Source organism: Alligator mississippiensis, chromosome 3 (genome assembly GCF_030867095.1).
Source record: "Alligator mississippiensis isolate rAllMis1 chromosome 3, rAllMis1, whole genome shotgun sequence".
Lineage (NCBI taxonomy): Eukaryota > Metazoa > Chordata > Crocodylia > Alligatoridae > Alligator > Alligator mississippiensis.
The window spans coordinates 28,041,240-28,063,458 of record NC_081826.1 but is presented as its reverse complement, the minus strand read 5'-3'; the positions used below and the strand labels follow the sequence as shown (position 1 = coordinate 28,063,458).

At 44.2% G+C, this 22,219-nt stretch overlaps 1 protein-coding gene across 1 annotated transcript in view; it reads right to left on the bottom strand.

Moving 5' to 3' along the window:
• CSMD3 (CUB and Sushi multiple domains 3) overlaps window positions 1-22,219 on the bottom strand; it is a 1,325,501-nt gene that overhangs the window by 720,951 nt on the left and 582,331 nt on the right. The window contains exon 10 of the mRNA XM_014603846.3: window positions 22,092-22,216. Coding sequence (XP_014459332.1) covers window positions 22,092-22,216 — 125 coding nt within the window. The remainder of the gene's footprint in view (window positions 1-22,091; window positions 22,217-22,219) is intronic.

The following is a 22,219-nucleotide window of genomic DNA, read 5'->3' as shown; positions in this document are numbered from 1 at the left end:
GATCAGGCTCCCCCTGAACAAGCAACAAGGTGCGATGGTGTCTAATGCACAATCCCACCATCATGCCTCCTGACATGCACACATGGCATGGCAAGAGACATGATTGTGTGAATTGCACATTAGATCCTATCATGGTTTTTTCCTGTACATGCAGAAGGGCCTTTTGTCACCTATTTTTTAGTTCAGAGACTTTTTGTATGAGGGCATATTGTAAAGTCATGTGCAACAGTGCAGAATTCTTCTACAAAAATTATAGTTATATATGAAGATGTATGCTCTGTAACTAACTCCACTAGTTCTGTCTGCTATCCACAGCTCATGTGGTAAGAAACATGAACTGTACTAACACAGCACTGAAATAATGTAATGTATGTCCAAAAAGAGCAGGTACATATGCTGCAATAAGGGAGTAGCCAAACTAGCTTATAGTACCAGAAATCCACTATATCTAGAACTGACTAAAACTTTATTAGTTGAAAACTGCAAATTTAAGTAGACTAAAACTGCGACTAAAATTGTGACGGGAATAATCCAGGCCAGGATTAAGCCCACCGATTACTACCCCATGGTCCTAGTCCATGTGAGTACTAATGATGCGGCCAGGAGAAGCCCCGATATCCTGATGACGGACTACCATGCTCTGAGCGGTGTGCTGAGGGAGTTCAGTGTACAGGTGTTATTCTCTTCTGTCCTACCAGTGAGTGGACGCGGAAGACGGCATGAGAACTGCATTAGAGAGACCAACTGGCGGCTTTGGCAATGGTGTCTCGAGGCAGGCTTCAGCATCCTGGACAACGACCCACACATCACAACGAGGGACATGCTCAGTTGGGATGGGCTTCACCTGTCCCCCAAAGGTAAGCATTTGTTCTCTTCTAAGTTGGCAGATCTCCTCCAGCGGGCTTTAAACTAGGCTTGTCATGGGGAGGGGAAGATGAGGGCGGGGGAAGCCGTGGGCCACCAAACCATGTGGCACCCACAAGGACAGCCCAGCCTGAATAAGGAGAACATTGGGAACCTGCAATTAATGGGGCGTTTGCAATACAGCGCAGGTAAGCAATAAGGAGGTAAGCAATAAGGGGCCCTTTGGGAATCGGAGCTGGGGGGAAAAAAGGAACCAGTCACAGGGCTCAAGTGCCTATATACTAATGCTAGGAGCATGGGGAACAAGCAGGATGAACTAGCACTCCTGCTTGCAGAAAACACCTATGACTTAGTAGGGCTATCTGAAACCTGGTGGGATTCTTCCCACGACTGGGCGGTACATATTGAGGGTTATAGGCTGTACAGAAAGGACAGGGTGGGGAAGAAAGGGGGAGGGGATGTGCTCTATGTCAATGAGCAATATACTTCGACCCTCATCAAGACGGAATCGAAGGAGGAAAAACTAGAAGGATTGAGGGTTAAGTTACATGGGGGGCAAGGAGAAACGGATTTGGTGGTAGGGGTCTGCTACAGACCCCCACACCAAGCGGAAGAACTAGATTTGGGGCTCCTGAGGCAGCTCTCAGAGACCATAAAAACTGAGGAGGCGGTAGTCACGGGGGACCTAAACTACCCAGACATCTGCTGGTAGTCACAAACAGCAAAGTGCCACCGTTCACACACGTTCCTATCCTGCGTACAGGACCTCCACCTGAAACAGGAAGTACACGGTCCTACTAGGGGGAATGGCTTACTGGACCGGGTATTGGCAATGGGGGATGATATGGTAGGGGACCTACAGATTGGTAGTCACCTGGGGGACAGTGATCACCAAATAATAGAATTCACCATAAGATGTCAAGTGGGTAAGGTAACTAGTAGGGTGAAAGTGCTAGACTTTAGGAAACCTGATTTCAATGAACTCAGGTGATTAGTCAAGGATGCACTGCAGAGTAGGAGTTTTGAAGAGATGGGAGCCCAAGAAGAGTGGCTGTGCCTTAAGGAAATGATCCTTCGGGCACAGAGGGAGATGATCCCGATGAGAGGAAAGAGAGGGAAAGGGGCCAGGAGGCTTCCTTGGCTGACCAGAGAAATCCAGGGCATCCTGCGGACTAAAAGGGGAACATATAAAAAGTGGAAACGGGGAGAGATTACCAAAGAGGAGTATACCTCCTCTGCTCGCACTTGTAGGGAGGCAGTTAGACGGGCCAAAGCTATCATGGAGCTGAGGATGGCATCCCAAGTAAAGGACAACAAGAAATTGTTTTTTAGATATATAGGGAGTAAAAGGAAGGCCCAGGGTGGAATAGGACCCCTACTAAAGGGGCAGAAGCAATTGGTGACGGACAGGGGGGACAAGGCTGAACTCCTCAACGAGTTCTTTGCCTCAGTGTTCCTAAGTGAGGGGCAGGACAAGGCTCTCACTGGGATTGTAGAGAAGCAGCAGCAAGGCACCAAACTGCCATGCGTAGACCCTGAGATGGTGCAGAGTCACTTGGAGGAACTGGATGCCTTTCAGTCGGCAGGCCTGGACGAGCTCCATCTGAGGGTACTGAGGGCACTGGCTGATGTCATTGCACAGCCACTGGCAGTAATATTTGAACACTCGTGGCACACGGGCCAGGTCCTGGAGGACTGGAAAAGGGCCAATGTGGTCCCCATTTTCAAGAAGGGGAGGAAGGAGGACACAGGCAACTACAGGCCAGTCAGTCTCACCTCCATCCTAGGCAAAGATTTGAAAAAATTATCAAGGCTCACATTTGCGAAAGCCCGGCAGGAAAAATTATGCTGAGCGGAAACCAGCATGGGTTCGTAGCAGGTAGATCATGCCTGACTAATGTAGTCTCTTTTTATGACCAGGTTACAAAACACCTGGATGCAGGAGTAGGGGTTGATGTCGTATACTTAGACTTCAGGAAGGCATTCGATACAGTATCCTACACCATACTGGTAAACAAGTTAAGAGGCTGTGACTTGGATGACTACAGTCCAGTGGGTGGCGAATTGGCTAGAGGGTCGCACCCAGAGAGTCGTAGTGGATGGGTCGGTATCGACCTGGAAGGGTGTGGAAGTGGGGTCCCGCAGGGCTCGGTCCTTGGACCAATACTCTTCAATATCTTCATCAGTGACTTGGACAAGGGAGTGAAGTGTACTCTGTCCAAGTTTGCGGATGACACAAAACTGTGGGGAGAAGTGGACACGCCGGAGGGCAGGGAACAACTACAAGCAGACCTGGACAGGTTGGACATATGGGTGGAAAACAACAGAATGCAATTCAACAAGGAGAAATGCAAAGTGCTGCACCTAGGGAGGAAAAATGTCCAGCATACCTACTGCCTAGGGAATGACCTGCTTGGTGGAACAGAAGCGGAAAGGGATCTTGGAGTCGTGGACTCCAAGATGAACATGAGTCAGCAGTGTGACGAAGCCATCAGAAAAGCTAATGGCACTTTATCGTGCATCAGCAGATGCATGACAAACAGATCCAAGGAGGTGATACTTCCCCTCTATCGGGCGCTGGTCAGACTGCAGTTGGAATACTGTGTGCAGTTTTGGGTGCCACACTTCAGGAGGGATGTGGATAACCTGGAAAGGGTCCAGAGAAGGGCCACTCATATGGTTAGGGGCTTGCAGGCCAGGCCCTATGAGGAGAGACTGGGGCACCTGGACCTCTTGAGACTCCACAAGAGAAGGTTGAGAGGCGACCTTGTGGCTACCTATACATTTATCATTGGGGCACAGAAGGGAATTGGTGAGGTTTTATTCACCAAGGCGCCCCTGGGGGTTACAAGAAACAATGGCCACAAGCTAGCAGAAAGCAGATTTAGATTGGACATTACGAAGAACTTCTTCACAGTTAGAGTGGCCAAGGTCTGGAATGGGCTCCCAAGGGAGGTGGTGCTCTCCCCTACCCTGGGGGTCTTCAAGAGGAGGTTAGATAAGCATCTAGCTGGGGTCATCTGAAACCAGCACTCTTTCCTGCCTATGCAGGGGGTCGGACTCGATGATCTATTGAGGTCCCTTCTGACCCTAGCATCTATGAATCTATGAAAACATTTCAGAAATTCATACAGAATTTGCATAATTATTTTCATTGGGAAAATATGAAAAAAGCTTTTGACATTTTGATAGTAAATATTTTGATATTAAATATTTAGATTTTTCAATTCCTTTTTGCTTTCAATGTTTGTTTTGGACTATTTCACTTTTTTATTCAAAACACCTGTTTTTCAAAATGTTTTTTTCAATTTGTCTGAATATCACAGTTTACAAAGAATGCAAATAAGCAAAATGTTGCATTTGACCTGATATGTGGAGGGTTTCTTGGGGCAAAGAAAAACAAAAATAGTTTTCACACAATACTGATTGTATCTAGGGGTGTACTGACAAAGATTTTCTTGGCTGATACTGATAACTGATGATTAACCTTGTACAGAATATTACCTTGCCTGTGAACAGCCCAATGTCTCCATGGCAGCCCTGGCACTTAGGCCCATGCACACAGTATTGCCATGGCAGCGGCAGCAGCAGGAGCCAGCGACGGTCCCTTTTGTTGTTAAGCGTGGTGCCCCTGTGACCGCTCCTTGCTGTCCCTTCCCATCCAGCTGCTCACTGGGACCTGTAGTCTGACATGGGCTTGGGCTGGTGGTGGGGCATGGAGACCAGACTACTGTCACCAGGGTGTTCTAGGCACACGGTTGTAATTAATGGCTACAACAACCAAAAAAAGCCAATGACCAATAATATCATTTTTTATTTTATTGGTACTGATCCAATAGCCAACCAATACATCGGTGCACTCCTAATTCCAGCTACAGGTTTCTCTTGATTTATGCTATACATGCATTCCTGGAGAACAGTGCAGAAATTGAATTTGCATAAAGTGAACCCACAAATAGAGTTCAGATAGGGTTCAAATGAATTTAACAAATAGAGATAGGTTCTTATGGTGGTGAGGGAGGGAGGGAGGGAGGAAGAGAGGAAGTGAGGCTGGGACTAGGGAAGCGGCAGGTAGAAGGGTGCTGCTCCCGGGGCTGCAAAAGGAAGCAAAGCAGAAGGAACAGAGCAGCACTCACCCCAACCCCACATGCAGCGGCCCCAGGAACAGCTGGCCCCAGCTGCCTGCAGCCACTTGTCTGCACTGTTCTCTGCCTGTCTCCACTCACCTCTGGTCCTGGGCTGTGCTGTGCCCTGGTGCAGGCAGCTGGTGTCAGCTGTTCCCGAGGCCACTGCAGCCAGGGCTGGGGTGAGTGCTGTGTGGTGGGCTGCCCAGGGCTCTGCTTGTCTGTGCTCACTCCAACCCGTGCTGGAGTGGCCCCAGGAGCAGCCAACATCAGCTACGTGCACCACAGCACAGCCCAGGAGCTGGGGTGAGCCCAGGCATGGGGGGACAGGCGGAGGATGGTGCAGGCCAGCAGCTGCAGGCAGCTGGCGCTGGCTGCTCCCAGGTCTACTGTAGCTGGGGCTGGGGTGAGTGGGACCATGGCCTTTTCCCCATCCCCCACAGACTTACCTGCTTGGGCAGGGAGGCATCTATGCTGATCACATAAGAGCAAATTTACCTTGCATATAACAAATTATGGGTCTAAATATGCTCATCGCATAAGAGCGAATTCTCATATAAAGAACCTGCATAAATCAAGGGAAACCTGTATTCTGATAAAAATCAGGGAAGGTTGTGCACAAAGTGCTTTCAAATCTTAAGTGGAAATACACTACATATTAAAGTCTGAGAACTTTTGTACTAGAACAAAATTTCCATTCTAGGTCAGTCGTACGTCAAAATGACTCAGTGAAGATGCAATGGAAATATGAAAGCCGCTACTAGCAATACCACTGACTAGAACTAACACAACAGAGGCCAGAAAAGGCCTTGCTTTGAGAAGAAACTGAAGTGTTTATGACTCTTTAATACTATAAGGGACTAATCAAAATGGACATTATTTAGGGATATCAATTATTAAATAATATAGAGAGATTAAGTCAGTCATTCCTGTTTATCCACTGCATATTACAAGAACCAGAAGGCATCAAATTACATTTAAAATCAATGAAAAGATTTTTTTTAAATGTAACACAACCTGGGTAACTCCTTCCACAGATTATTCTGAAGATTTAAAGATTTATACAGGTAATAAAAATATTCATGGTTATGTAAGAATGGTAAAAAAAAAATTAGATCTCTAAATCCTCATGCTTCAAGGTTAAGAAGGAACATCTACTACCAATATATTCATAATTGTTCACCATGACACACACACACATACATACATACACACACACACACACACACACACACACACACATATATATATATATATATATATATATATATATATATAAAATTTACAGAAGGGTATATAATTACGATTTTAGAAAAAAATAAAATATGCCATACAAATTATTCTAAGTATCTATGGAAATTAAAATATTTTGATATTTCTATAGGATATATAAGCTCTTGAAAAAATAGAATTCAGAGACAACAGTTTAATGACTGTCTACGAGGGTGGAAAAACTATACTAAAAAGTGTCATTTCCCATTATTTATTCATAAAGGGAAACGGAAGAGGTGGATTTCTCTTATTCATTCACTGTCTTCTGAATCTTTTGGTACGGATCACTCTTGGAGATTGAATGCTGAACTGGATGTAATGGCATACATCATAGCTTAGCAGGGGTTTGTACACATAATAGCTTAATAATGGGACTATTGTTACAACAACAGTAATAACCACTTCCACCCTTCTTATTACCTTCTCCTGTCATGCAAATTCCTATTAACCATGAGATGTCACTGTGATATACAACCACTAATATTCTCACTGCTTATTAGGTGATCTATGGACCTGGTAGCAGAAGAAAAATGATAGATGGCACCATTCTGTTGCCTGAATATAACTGGAATACCAAAAGGGGTGTAGGCTGTTGCTGTATTGGTCTAACAACATAGGCAGACAAGGTTCTTTGGGTGAATCTTTTATTAGACCAATGTAAATAATTGGAAAAAAAAAATTTAGCAAGCTTTTGGATTTAAAAACTGTTTGTCAGGCTGAGGAAGTCTCTAGTTGGTGTGTGTTCTTCCTGGAAGGAATGAATAGTAAAGAATTACTAATTCTTTACTATTTACTTTACTATACTAATATTTACTAGTAGAAGCCTCTGGCTTCTTTACTTTTCATTCCATCCAGGAAGAGCACACACGAACTGTAGAGACTTCCTCAGCTTGACAAAGGGTTTTGAAACCCAAAGGCTTGCTAAAAAATGTTTTTCAACTATTTAAGTTGGTCTAATAAATTACTGTTAAGGAATTTCCTTTGGCGTAATGTGAAAAATGTTCGTGAATGAAAAAACAAGTGTAGACACAGTTGCACCTTTTGGACTGTGTTTCACGATTTGAAGTAAAAAAAAAAACAACCCAAACCCATCAGATTAATATTAAGTGATAATGGTAAAAATAGCAAGAAAGCAGATTTCCTTTGGCTTCTCCAGGCAAAAATAATTATTTCACAAAAACTTTGTTACTTTTCAGATAATAATGGATCAACTCTGCAAAAATACTAATCTTCCTGTTACACAGCAGGTTGAATTTGTATTTGCTAATTTGCCAGCAATTAGATACATAAAGAAAATCACTCAGAAATGTTTCACAGAAGCTCATTCATGCGGGACGGGTAGACACAAGGAAAAAAGTTTAATCAACCATTCTGGATATTTATTTTCTCATCCCATGTTAGTAAGAGGGAAACATTTCTGCTGGTAAATATTTTAGGAGTTGTTTTTTTTTTAAGTAAATAATTGTCTGGACTAAGCAAGTTGTCCTTGTAACAAAGCCATTGATCATACTGATAGCATACATTGAATACACGATGGGAAAATAAGTAGGACCCCAATCTGGCAAACATGCAAAGGCTTAACTTTACACTTTGTGAGCAGTCAGAGAAGTCAATATAGTGACTAATCACTCATGTGTCGGAAGCATATGCAAATGAATTTCCTGGACTGGGAAATAATGTCTGCCTCCCCGCCATCCCCACCCGGAGTTTTACTAATAAACAGCCATATATTTTAATTTATTACAATTAATACATTTGTGTCCACTTATTAAAAGCACACAAATTACCAAAACATATTAATGGTGACCATGCAGAAAGTATATATTAGAAAAGCAAATTAAATAGGTAAAAATATCAGGTTAATAACATCTATACTTAAAACAGGGTTGTCTTTTGATATGTCAGGCGATTACTAGGGAAAGGGAGGTGTGTGTCTGTGGTATGTGTATGTGTATGTGTGTGTGTCTCTGTCTTGAAGAATAATTGTTTTAAAGCATTTTTCAGACTTTTTGCTTGCTCTAATAATCATAAATATTACATCCACATGATATAAAACCTAAAGAAAAAATTAGTTTGTTTTATTTTAACATGTGTTTTGAAATGTGTTGTCATCCAATCATTAATATTAGTTAGTAATAAAGGAGACTGTAATTCCAGATGAACTTTAAAAAGTCAGCTGGTTGGGATCATTGTAAAAAATGAAAATATTCAAGTGTAAAGCAAAGTAATTTGAAATATGGAGATATGTCATTAGCCCAGTGGTTCTCAACCTCTCTAGCCTCAAGGCATCCCTCCAGCAGAACTTTTCTGAATTGTGCAGCACCCCAGCAGAAAAGCAGTGAGCTATATCTATAGGGGCTATAGGCTTATCTATAGGGGTTATAGGCTCTACAGGCGGGATAGAGAAGGAAGGAAGGGAGGGGGTGCGGCGCTTTATGTCAAAGAGCAATACACATCTTCTGCCAGCAAAATGGGGTCAGAAGAGGGGCCAGCTGAAGTGCTCTGGGTCAAGATACAAGGGGGTCGTGGGGAGAGGGATTTAACGGTGGGGATCTACTACAGACCCCCCAACCAAGGGAAGGAGCTGGACCAGGAATTTTCAGGCCAGCGTGCAGAGGCACTTAAGGCAAGGGATGTAGTTGTCATGGGTGATCTAAATTACCCGGACATCTGCTGGGAGGAGCAGTCAGCCTGGTCGGACCGTTCCAGGAAGTTCCTGGCCGAGATACAGGACCTCCACTTAACCCAGGAGGTGCACAGTCCCACCAGAGGAAATGCCCTGTTGGACCTGGTCCTGGCCACAGGCGATGATCTGGTAAGGGGGCTCCAGGTCCTTGACCACCTGGGTGACAGCGATCATCGCTTGCTGGAATTCATTATCCAGTGCAGGGTGTCAAGGGCCTGCAGCAAGGTGGAAGCCCTAGACTTCAAGAGGGCCAACTTCAACGAGTTGAGGAGATTGGTGGGAGAGGCACTGGGGTTCTCAAGGGCAGGGGAACTCAATGCCCAAGATGAGTGGTCGTTCCTTAAGGAGATGATACTCAGGGCCCAAGGAGTGACAATCCCAACAAGAAACAAGGGGGGCAAGAGTGCCTGAAAGCCTCCATGGCTCACCAAGGAAGTCTGGGAATGCCTGGTTGCCAAAAAGGCGGTGTACACCTGGTGGAAGGCAGGGGATATCTCCAAAGAAGAGTATACCTCCACTGCTCGGGCCTGTAGGGGGGCTGTTAGGAAAGCTAAGGTAGACATAGAGCTAGGACTAGCGTCCAAGATCAAAGATAATAAAAAGTCCTTTTTCAAATATATAGGGAGGATGAAGAAGGCACTGGGAAATGTGGGGCCCCTGCAAGATGCACTGGGCAATCTGGTGGTTGCACCAGAGGAGAAGGCAGACATCTTTAACAAATTCTTCACCTCTGTTTTCTTGTGTAGGGACCAGGACTCCCCCACCGTGTTTCAAAATGGACTGGAGGGGAATGCATCAAGACCTAAGGTTGAGGAGGACCGGGTTAGAGTGCTTCTGGAGGGGTGGACGTGTTCAAGTCAGCAGGTCCAGATGCTCTCCACCCCAGGGTGTTGAGGGAGCTAGCAGGGGTTATTGCTGGGCCCTTGGCACGGCTTTACGAGCGCTCGTGGTGCTTGGGCCAGGTGCCAGATGATTGGAAAATAGCCAATGTGGTCCCCATCTTTAAGAAAGAGAGGAGGGAGGACCCAGGCAACTATAGGCCCCTCAGTCTTACCTCAATCCTGGGGAAACTTTTTGAGAAGATCATCAAGGAGCACATCTGTGATGGGCCGGGATTGGGGATGATGCTCAGGGGCAACCAGCACGGTTTCATTAGGGGCAGGTCATGTCAGACTAAACTGATTGCCTTTTACGATCAGGTCACAAAAGCACTGGATGCAGGTGTCGCCGTGGATGTAGTCTTTCTGGACTTCAGCAAGGCCTTTGACACTGTCTCTCACCCCATCCTCATTAAAAAACTAGGCGACTGTGGCATCGATGCCTACACAGTCGGATGGATTGCTAATTGGCTAAAGGGTCATACTCAGAGGGTGGTGGTGGACAGGTAATATTCGACCTGGGGGGAAGTGGGCAGCGGAGTCCCCCAGGGCTTGGTCCTTGGGCCTGCACTGTTCAATTTCTTTATCAGCGATTTGGACAATGGGGTGAAAAGCAACCTGTTCAAATTTGCTGATGATACCAAAATTTGGGGTGAGGAGGGCATGCTAGTAGGGAGGGAAAGACTGCAGAAAGACCTGGATAGGTTGCAAGGGTGGGCTAACAAAAACAGGATGCATTTCAATACGGACAAGTGCAGGGTGCTGCACTTGGGCAGTAGTAACCAGCAGCACACTTGGACAACTAGATGGACAACTCCCTTCTTGAGAGCACGGAGGCAGAAAGGGATCTTGGAGTCATCATTGACTCCAAGATGAACATGGGCCGACAATGCGAGGCCACGGTCGGCAGGGCTAACCGGACCCTATCGTGCATCCACAGGTGCATCTCAAGAAGGGCCAAGGAGGTGATCCTCCCCCTCTATACCACACTGGTCAGGCCACAGCTAGAGTACCGTGTCCAGTTCTGGGTGCCCCACTTCAAGAGGTATGTGGACAACATTGAGAGGGTCCAGAGGAGGGCCACCCGCATGACCCGGGGACAGCAGGGCAGACCCTACAATGAAAGGCTATGGGACCTGAACCTATTCAGCCTTCACAAGAGAAGGCTGAGGGGGGACTGGTGACCATCTATAAACTGACTAGGGAGGACCAGAAGGGGTTGGGGGAGACCTTGTTTCCCCTAGCGCCCCCCGGGATAACAAGGAATAACAGACACAAGTTGTTGGAGAGTAGGTTTAGATTAGCCATCCATAGGAACTACTTCACAGTTAGGGCAGCTAGGATCTGGAACCAATTTCCAAGGGAAGTGGTGCTGGCTCCTACCCTGGGGGTCTTTAAGAAGCGGCTTGATGCCTATCTGGCTGGGGTCACTTGAGCCCAGTTTCCCTCCTGCCCAGGCAGGAGGTCAGACTTGAAGATCTACAAGGTCCTTTCCAACCCTACTTCTATGATTCTATGATTCTATGATATCTAAATTCAGAAAAGATATGGAGCGGGACCTTGAGGCTATAAAAAGTTGATAGTCAATGATCTAGCTGATGCCATTTAAGGGTAGCAAGGGCAGGACCTAACCTTGTCACACCCTGCTCTTTCCATTGTCTGCCTCCTCTCCACCACTGGTCTGTTGCACCTGCAGGATCTTTATGCTTACAGCCACCCTCATGGCCCCATCCAGTGGAGCCCGGGAAGAGTGGAGATGATGAGCCAGGCTACAAAGTGTGTCTCTGTCCTTGTGTTTGCCCAGCAACCTGCTCCCAGCAGAACGTGCTGCTGGGAGCACGAGAGAGGGGGGTCCAGCATTGGGGCTGCCTGGGGGCAGGGAAGGGCAGGGGAAAGAAACAGTCCCCAGACAAGCAGCCGCACATGCTGCTGGAAGAGCTGGGGCAGGTGGAGGGTGCTTAAATGGGTAAGAAAGTATTTACTTCCTCACACACGGTGGCACCGCAGTTCAGAATCAGTGCTAGACTCTAAATAACTATATCCTTAAAGGAACTAGACATGGGCATCACTGAAAATATTAGGGATTGTTTGATTTAAAGAGAAGACAAGCTAGAATAGAAAAAGACAAAATGAAGGGTAGGGGAAAGTCACTTAGGAGACAATGCTAACATTTTATTATACTATCAAGGACATCAAAATTGAACAAAAATGGCTACAGTTTTAACACTTGTAAATTTAGCTCCAGAAAAGATCAGATGGATTAAGAGTTTATGATTCCAATAAGGAATAGACTTTTTATATAGCTATCTGAATATTAACAGTTCCATTAGGAAGCATTTTTAAAAATTAAAATAAAGAATAGAGCTTCATAATACAGAGCAGAGGTAAGGCACTAATTGTCTACCATGAGAGAAAAAAAATAATGGGCCACTGTCAGTCACAGCACTAGATGGATCACTAATCTAATCTTTTATGGCTATTTCCAAGTGCTGCTATGACCACATATGTGGGAATACTTTTTGGAAGACTATTCTTCAAGCATTTATTCAAGTGCAGAATTATGACTTATATAAATAATCCCATTGAGTTTAATTGGATTGCATACCTGTTTTATCCTGTTTCTATATTTCTGTTTCTTTTACGGTAAGCCACCCTGAACCTTTTTTGGGGAAAGTTACCATATAAATCTAATAAATACATAGATTCAATAACGGAAATGTAAGTTTATAATGGTTTTTGGGAAGAGGTCCTGGGTTACTGCTGTGTCTTAACTGGAAGATGCCCACATGCCCTCCCCGCATTAGAAAAAAAAATAAAGAATGACTTAATTCTATCATATAAGGACAGAGGATAATTAGAAATTTACAAGGATTTTTCACCAAATAATTTCAAGGTAAACATATTTATCTTATATATATTTACCTTGAAATTATTTGGTGAAAAATCAAAATCCAGTGTTTTGGTGAAATTACACACACACACACATGCACGCACACTTTGTAATGTGATATTGGAAGCTTGACTTTATTCTGACCGAACAACCGAAAAGAAGCGTTAAGATTGTCCCTGCGTGTTTCAGGGATTGTATAACGTCTATTTCATTATAGATAACATGAATTACAATACACAAAAGGCCAATATAGAATTGAGTAGATGCTTGAACTTGGAATTCATTTCCCATTGTTGGTTCAGGTAAAATATAATGTTACTTTATTCTAGCTAAATATTTAATTATGTTCATACATTTGGTGCCAATGTGAAATAAGTCAAACACACTGCCCACTAGAAGCTCTTTGGGGGACAAAGCTCAAACCTTTTGCTACATGAAGTATAGCAAAGTTCAGAAATTAACATATAAAAAGAGTATTATGATACATTTGCAAAACAAAAATAAATAAAACCAGATATTATTTGTGTTGTTGCACAGCCTTTTTAAACTCTGGACTGTTATAACTCTAAGGGTGGATCCAGATGAGTCTACATGTGCCTCTTGCTGTGTCTCAAAGCAGTTTGAGGCCTGCAGTGGGGGCAGCTCAGGAGGGGTGGGTCCCTTGCCTGCCCCCTGCACAGCCCACATGCCCTCCCACTCCCCCCCCCAGCCTACAGCTCACCCACAGTAGCAGCAGCCATTGGGGCACTCAAGGACTCCTAGCACAGGCCCCCTGCATGGTGCAGGGCAGTGTGACTCAGCTTTGGCCACCTGGCACACAGTGCTGTCTTGCCATATCACATGGCCCTGGATCAGTGTGCAACCATGTGCCTTCAGGTAGCTCTGAGTTGCTTTAGCTGTGACCCAGGGCCCCACACAACTCACAAGCGCTTCCTGTCATGCCAGGCTAGATCCTGCATGCACAGGCCTAGCCCAATGGAGCATGGGGCCTGTGCATGCAGGACCCAGCCTGGTGCAATGGGTGAGTGGCACAGGGGCCCAGGCGACAACCCAAGCAGCCCAGAGCTGCCCAAAAGTTCATGGCCCTGAGCTGAGCTGGACCAGGCTGCAGAATTTGGCACAGGCAGCAGCAGACACCAGGTGGCTGCAAGCGAGCTGCACTGCCACGCACTGCGTGGGGGAGGCTGTGCCAGGAAGGCCCCAAGAGCCCCGATGACTGGTGCTGCTGCTGCAGGTGAGCTGTGGGTCATGTGGGGGGCTCATGAGGGCCCTGCAGGGGGGCATGTAGGCCATAAAGGGGGGCTGTGGTCCTGTGGGAGGAACCAGTCCATGTGCTGTGTTGGGGGTTTGTTCCCTGGGGCGGGGGCTGAGGGCCCACCCCTCCTGAGCAGCACCCCCACACAGTTCCCCCACAATCCCTACACACATGCCCCATGCCCCCCCCACATCTCTCCACACCCATCCACACATTCTCCCACACCCCTTCCTATTCTGCACCTGGAGACCCCCACATCTCCCCATTACACACCCACTGTGCCCAGCTGCCAGACAGGACAAGGTCTGCTGGCAGGAGCTGTGGCTTTAAGAGCAGCTGTCCCCACAACCTAGTTATTGAAGTGGTCAGGGGGAGCTCTAACTTTTCTATGATAAGAAAACAAAAAGCAAACATCAAAACATATAGATATTTATAATTTATTTTATTATGACGATAGAGACACTGGTAGGCTTCCAAATTGCTTTAAAATTGTAAATATATCAATAAAACATTGTCCAACTGATGTCTCTCACCACCTGGGGTGACAAGGAACAATGGTAATAAGCTGATGGAGAATAGGTTTAGGTTAGAGATCAGAAGGCAATATTTTATAGTTAGGATGGCCAAAATCTGGAGCCAACTTCCCAGGGAAGTGGTCCTCGCCCTTACCTTGGGAAAATTCAAGAGGAGGTTGGACGATCACCTGTCTGGGGTCTTGTGAACCCAGCATTCATTCCTGCCTGTGGCAGGGGGTCAGGCTAGATGATCTGTTCAGGTCCCTCCTGACCCTAGCTACTATGAAACTATGAAACTCTCTCTCTCTCTCTAGATATATATAGGTTTTTTTTGTTGTTGTTGTTTTAATTGTGGAAGAACATGGATTTGTGGGTATTTTGAACAGTGAATTTGGGATTTTTTTTTCTTTTTTTATCAGAGATTTTGCACCTGGGACCCAGCTGGAGGTGGCTGACCTCCTGGTCACTTGGGGCCAGGTGGGTATGCTTTAACAGTTCAAAGCAGACCACCGTACCTGGAACATCTTTCAGGTAATAGCTGCCCAAATGGCAGGGTGGTGCCACACAAAGGCCAGCTATGCAGCCACAGCCCACTGGCAGCTGGCCCAGAGGTGCAGATGCCTCTGCTGTGGCTGTGCCATCCCCATCCAGGTCTGGCAGGCATGCAGCCGTGGGGCCACATGCTGTCACAGGTGGCAGCAGGTCACAGCCAGGCAGTAGCCCCCACTGCCAGACTGCTGTAGTGGGTAGAGGGTGCAGGGAACTCTTGGTTAGGGCTACTTCAGCAGTCCAGCTAGCACAGGGGCTAGTGTCCCCAGATACCAACTGGCCAGGTCCCAGAAGCTTGTGAGAGTAAGTAGCCCTGAGCTACTTGCCAGGGCAGCTTTTTATTCTGTGGGGCCAGCACAGGGCAGATTTTTATACTGCTGGGGCCAGCACAGGTGATGGCCTCAGGCTCTAGCTCCCCCATCTGAAGATTTGGGAGTAGTTGGGCAGCGTTATTTTGCCCTAAGTGGCACAACTTGGCCCATACCAGAATGCATGTCTGGGCACGTGCGCTGAAGCAAAAATCTCTGGCTCAAATTTGTGCCGCTCCTATGTGAGCTGCTGAAAGCTTTTCTGCTGGGGTGCTGCACAATTCAGAAAGTGCACATGCCTGCATGTGTGGACGCACCCTAAAGGGTTATAACCAAGTTTAAAGCTGAACAGCTGCTAAGTTAACATGAATATGGAAACTGAAACATGGATGAAGATCATTACTGTGCTGGAGCAGATTTTCAATGTTCAATATACAAACAAGGAGAACAAAATCGTACTTGTCCTTTTTGGTTCTTTTTTTGTACTTTAGCTACAGGGTTTTTTTTTAGCATAGACTATACTTTGTAACAGACTGCCAGTGTGGGCTCACCAGATTGGCTTGAGATACTTACCCTGGGCTAGAAACAGAGCGGGTGAACTCTGAGCGACCCCAAGGGTGGAGCAGGGGAGACCTGCCCTATGGAAAAGGAGAAGCCAATTGAAAGAAGGGGTTTTCAATACCCTCATTTGCATGGAAGGGAGATGGTCAGGGTTGGGGGCCCCACCACCCTGAGCCCTGGTTGGCCGGTTTGCAAGCCAGGGAGGGACTGCCAGAGGGGATAAAAGCAGCAGCCGAACTGGCGTGTGGGAGCTGCTGACAGTGACTTTGGGGAATGATGCAGGAGGCCTAAGAAGAGCTGGGGTGAGCTGACCCAGCAGAGGGAGCAGAAAGACCTCTCTGAAGAGCCTCAAAGGCCCTGGGAGAAGAAGGCAGTGGCAGTCAGCCGTGCCTCCAGCCCTGCAGCAGAGAGGGAGCAGCTGCCAGGGCTTGGGGCAGACAGCTGGTACCCCAAGGACCCATCGCAGTGTGCTGGATGTGCCAGGCATCCTGGAGGCTAGGGGTGGCAGTCAGTCCCCCACTCCACTATGGAGAAGAGGTAGCGGCCAGGAGTGCAGGCAACATCCTTATCCAGAACTGGCTGGGCCAGTGAGTTGAGGAAACCCCTCACCTTCCCTGGGGATGTGGGACAGCAGCAGGCAAGGCACTGGGATCCTGAGGAGCAGCAGAGCACCAGGATGATGATCCCTGGGAGCTCGGGGTGCAGGCCGGCACTCGGAGCAGGATTAGCAAGCTGTGAGGCATGTGGGGTGCCTGGCCAGTCATCTGGAGTAGGGGTTTGGAGCAACAACCCCTGGGAGCTGCCTGTGCTGCTGACCCTCTGCCACTGACTGCCCCAGAGGAGACTCAGTCCTGTCCCTTATTCTGCAGCTGATTGTCATCAGATGGAGTCCCTGAGCTTTGTGCTTGGTTCGTGCCGACTGCTGCAGGAGCCTACTCTGTTGCTTGTTGCTTGCCTTTTTCATTGCTGCAGAGGGTCACCCTTCAGCCTCTTTGGGGGGTTTCTGAAGGCTCTATGAAGATTAGACTAAGTGTTTTTCTGTATTTGTTTAGATATTAAGCTATATGTTGTTGCTAAAAGCCTAATTGAAGTTTAAGATGTAGTGAGGCCTTGTATAAAGTAAAGCCTAGTAAATTTAGCAAAGCCTTGAAGTTCTAAGGCCCTGTGGCATAGTTAAAATTACCTTATCAAAGGAATGCAAGGCTTGTACTGCTATTGGTCAGTCTAAGGACAGTTCAAGTAAAAGGAATCTAAGCAGTTGTACGTTATCAGAACCATTCAGAAGCTTTAAATTGGCTGGAATATCCGGAAATCATTCTGAAGGAAGATACAGCTCTGTGGAAAGGATTAGTTAGCTGTTGCCTGAATCAGTGGGCCCGTGGACCTCAAGGAGCCTAAGAACTACATTCCAGGGCCCTTCCCAGTACCCCTCGGATAGTGCTGATTGGGGACACCTGACTTCGCTGAACTTTGTGGAAAGAGAAACTTGCTGTGTATTAGGCATCAAAGGGGACTGCCAATAAGTTGCCAACGCAAACTGCTTTTGTCTGTCATTGTTTGTCTTGTTACTATGCGTAGTTGTGTTTTTGTTAAGTCAATAAACCTTTCTTACCTTTCTACTCCCAACCATACTCTCAATCCCAAACCCTCCGCAGGCGGCTAGGACAGGTGCCTCCCAGGCACCAACTATGAAGGAGTGCCAAGATACCCCTCCTGCCAGGAGTCTTTACTGCAGCAGAGAAATTATGCTCTTCTCCTGTCTGGCCATAGGAGCTGTACTAGGCAGTGCTGTACTGCATCAATCAGTGTATCTGGAGGGTAGGAGTGGTAAAGAAAGTGAGAAGACCTTCCACCTCCCTCCACCCCCTCCGATCCAAGAGGGTTTGAAGCAGTGAGGGAAGCCCTACACTGCCTCTGTCCAGCCACAGGACCTGAGCAGTGCAGTGCTGCACTAAATAGTGTATGTGGGAGTGGGGGTGAGTGGGGGAAGCATAATGGTGCTCCCCTCTCCCCCTCCAGTCACTCAGTGAGTGCCCTATATACCACTGATTCCATAAAGCAACAGAATGAACAAACTGATATATTACCAGAATACATACATGGGGAAAATAGATTAGAGGATAAGGAATAACAACAAGAAAACCATAATGAAGTATCAAGCACACACGTTACTGTCTGTCTTTTGAAACTCTAAACTCAGAAAATCAGCAAATAAGACTGCCAAGCAGAGCTGCTAGACAAAACAACAAGAACAGAAATGCTAATCTGGAATAATCTTTGAACATCTGTAACTGAAGGAAAGTACCCAAATCAAAACTTTCATAGAAAAACAATTTCTTTGTTATTAATGTCAGCACCTCAAACACCAAATCTAAGTCAAAAGTTTGATTCATTATTGTTCTCAAAAATTAACACAAAAGACAGGTTAGCAATGGCAATCCATTAAATATTTTAATAAAAAGACATGATATCTAGAAGGAATTTAACCTTTCTAAAAAAGATTCATAATTAGGTCTTTATTCAAGAACCCAGTACCTCATACGAGTCATTTCAGCAACCATGGTTTTATCTTTGTGTTTTTGATAGTTATTTGTTGGGTAGATTATCATGAGAGTACTTTTCTAGGAAGTTTGCTAACTTATCTCTGGTTCTTTTCTGCAGAAAGACCATTTGCAATGGGCTATTATTCCCTCCTCCAAATTCCCAGGTTGAGGCAATTGCTTTTCTGCCTAAGATATACTCATGTAGCATTACATAAGGCTCTTCATTATTGTTTTCTTATTCAAGATATTTGTGAGGATAAAGGGAGTTCGTAAGATCATCTGTCATTAGTATGCAAACTACACACAGATCTCTTTCTGAACCACACTGGTATACTGTGGGCATGTCTACACAAGATGCTTAATGCACAGTAGACTAATTGTCTTTGCTTTACAGTGTCACAGTAAAAACTGTACTATTACGTTAAAGTGCAGTAGTATTAGTCTACTGCACATTAACCATCAGAAAAAATGTGCTATCATGGTAATGTGCAGTAGGACAGCCTACTGCACATTTATTTAATACTTCCTTTTGCAAGTGCTAAATTTAATGCACAGTTCTTACAGCACATTAATGAGCCTATAGACATACCCAATATGTGGTTTCCCAGTGTTTGGCCCCAATTAAGAGTTGGATTTAACCAGGTTGACAAAGGTTCAATCCAGATCAGGGTGAGGTGATCATAATACATATGGCTTTTATGGTGTAATAGATGTGGGGGGTGTAGGAGTTCTCTGTTAGTACATGCATTTCTTGAAACTCAGACAAAACGGTCTGTAAGATCGAGAGTTGTTCTTTAATCCTGAACAGCTCTTGAAATTCCAAGAGGTATCGATGACCAAAACTGCTTTATATTATAATGTCAGGCTAGGTCCTTTCAGATTTGAACATCCCCACAGATCTTATGATTTCCAGAATTACTGTTTGTATGCAAGACTATGCATCCAGATTTCAGATGAAAATATATTCTATGTGATACATCATTCAAGAGTTGCAGCTCTTTAATACAGTAGTGCCTTGAAAAAAAGTGTAGGAGAACACTATATTGTTCATTAATAGCAGATATGGGTTGGTGTCAAAAGCTTGTATGTAAAAATCACCAAAATTTGGAGAGGGTAAAGTTCACATCAAGGATCTTATCTTGGAAAGATTTAAAATTTGGCCAGTTTCCATAAAAAAAAAAAATGTCCATACGATAAAGAGGCTGAATATGCTTTCATACTGCAATGAAATACTGAAGAAGAACAGACTGGAACCCTGTTTATCCAACCCTAGCTATGCTATTGGTTGTTATTCACTGTTATCAAGACTTCCAATAAACTTTACCACTTCCTCAGAGGCCTGTCAGAGGCAAACAGGTTCTGAAATTAGTCATCTTCATGCCCCCCTCCTTATGAAAATATTAACTTTAAAATTATATTTCCCTTAAGGACTAAACAAAGTTCATAATCTGCAATATTTGCCTTCATTTTGCAAGTGATGTGTCACATTCGTTTTCCAGAGTTCTATTTTATTTCTGCTGCAGAAATGCTTCAGACTCATTCCAACTTTCTTTTTCATGAATATGATCCTATGCCAGTTCCAGCTGGTATTATATGATAACTCCTAAAGTGAGTTAATCTTTCATTTCTGGCAGGAAGATTTATACTCAGCCACTCATCTGTCCTGTGAGAACAAGTTGTGAGGATTTATGTTGCTGAATCAAATGCATCTAATAGAATCAGTAACTTCCAATTTAAAATTTTGCAGTGCAACCCCACAACATTAATGTAACTAAGTGTTGATATTCAAATTGCCATTTTTCAAAAGTGTAATTCAGCTGCTTTTTCAAATAGATCATTTATATAAATGAATGAAAACACTCATAGGGCTGATATCTAGGGAAGACATAAAATGATGCTTGAGAATACTGGGTGAAATCTCAAAAAAGAGCATCAGATGCACCTTCTAACTAGTCCTTTGGAGTATCTCTTTCTACACCTCATGCATAAGATGTCAAGCTGTCAATCATCATTAGTGTATGCAAAAATTAAGTCTACATTCTTGAGTCTTTAATAAGTTTAAGTCTAATAAAATCTGCTCATTAATAAAAAGGACAAATAAAATCATGTCAAAGGCATTTAAATCAGTGCTTTTAATGCAACTAATGAAAACTATAAAGTATGTACTATTTGACAAACTGCCATGTCTATACCATCTGTCTATTTGTCTTTTTACCATATGCCTCTATATTAATTGCTAATAACTTTTTTAATATGCATCACCTGTTCTGCGTAAAGAATGTACTACTTTAACTAAGTAGTCAAACATAAAGAAGTGAATGAATGACACTGTCTATCAGGTTATCAATTACATATTCTATCCATGAGTTCGTTAATGGCATCTTATGAGATATTTCATTAATATGATTACTATATATAGATGCAGGGATGATCATCATTGCTAACCTTCAAAACAATCACCGACTTTTGTACCTTTTAGCTTAACTATAGTTTACCTTGGCAGTTAAGCTCCCTCTTTATTTTACATTACTATTCAAAAGTTTATGAACTGACTGAACTGCAATTCCATTTCTGGAAATTTCAAGGATGAATCCAATGTACTGGTTTCCTTTTATACTGTTATATTTGTTAAATTCATACTAATTTCCTTAGGAATCTATTGCTCTGCTTCAGAAGACAAACCACACAGAAATGGGAAAAAATGTATTTGCCAACAGTTACTGAAGGCCATCTAACTGAAAAGCTAGCTAATTGGTAATACCTTTTGGAACTTCCTAAATGGCATACATGCATCAGATGTTTATAACACTGCTGTTGATAACATTTGACCAAATTTTAGCATCGATTTTCAATGTAAAAGAAAAGTGATGATAATAACATACAACTGGCATTGGAACAGTGACAAAATAAGGTACCAGATGCAATGCTCTTTTTTTGCCAATACTGTCGTTTAAGTTTCCTGGCAATTTATAAAATTATATAATCTAATAGAATACATACTTTGCAAAGTGTGGCTATCTAACAAAATATCCCAATTAATGTTCACTTTCCCATTGACCCAAAATGCTTAAATTTGAAACATTCTTTTATTATGGGCTGCAGAGTTCAAGAAAGAATCCAAATTCTAACCTCTAACCTTTCCATCAGATGTTTAAAAGCCTAGTCTTTCTTTTTGGATTTCAAATATTCATGAAGTTCTTTCTTGAAATCGGCAATGCTCATTCATTATGAACTACTGATTGCATACAAAATAACTGCCAATTTGAAGCCTGTCCTTTCTAGCATAAGTCACTTAATTGCTGTCACTTTAAATGTTTACTATAATTAATTCTTTCCATCAGTCTGTCAAGTATTGAAGGAGGCTCCAATTTAAAGAAATGAAGGTAATTGAGATCACCAGTTCATTTTATCAGATGTCATCCAAGAAACAGATAAGCAAATGATGTACATAACACCCAAGTTAAACCAAATCCATTATGAAAAGTGACCCCTTCCTCATTAAGGAAGTAAGGAAATGTGGAAAAAGCACTGTTTATATTTAAATGCATGTCAATGTAATATCATTAGACTTCAAGGGCAAAATAACATGGTACAAGAACTGTGAAAACTATTAAGTCTTAATACTAGTAAAAGAAAGTATCTTTACCTTTACACACAGGTCTGTGATCACTCCATGCAGCAAAAACTTCAGCTATCCTCTGACAAGTGATACTTTTGGAACCCTGAAGCACGTAGTCTTCATCACAGGAGAACTGTATTGTTGCTCCCAGGCTA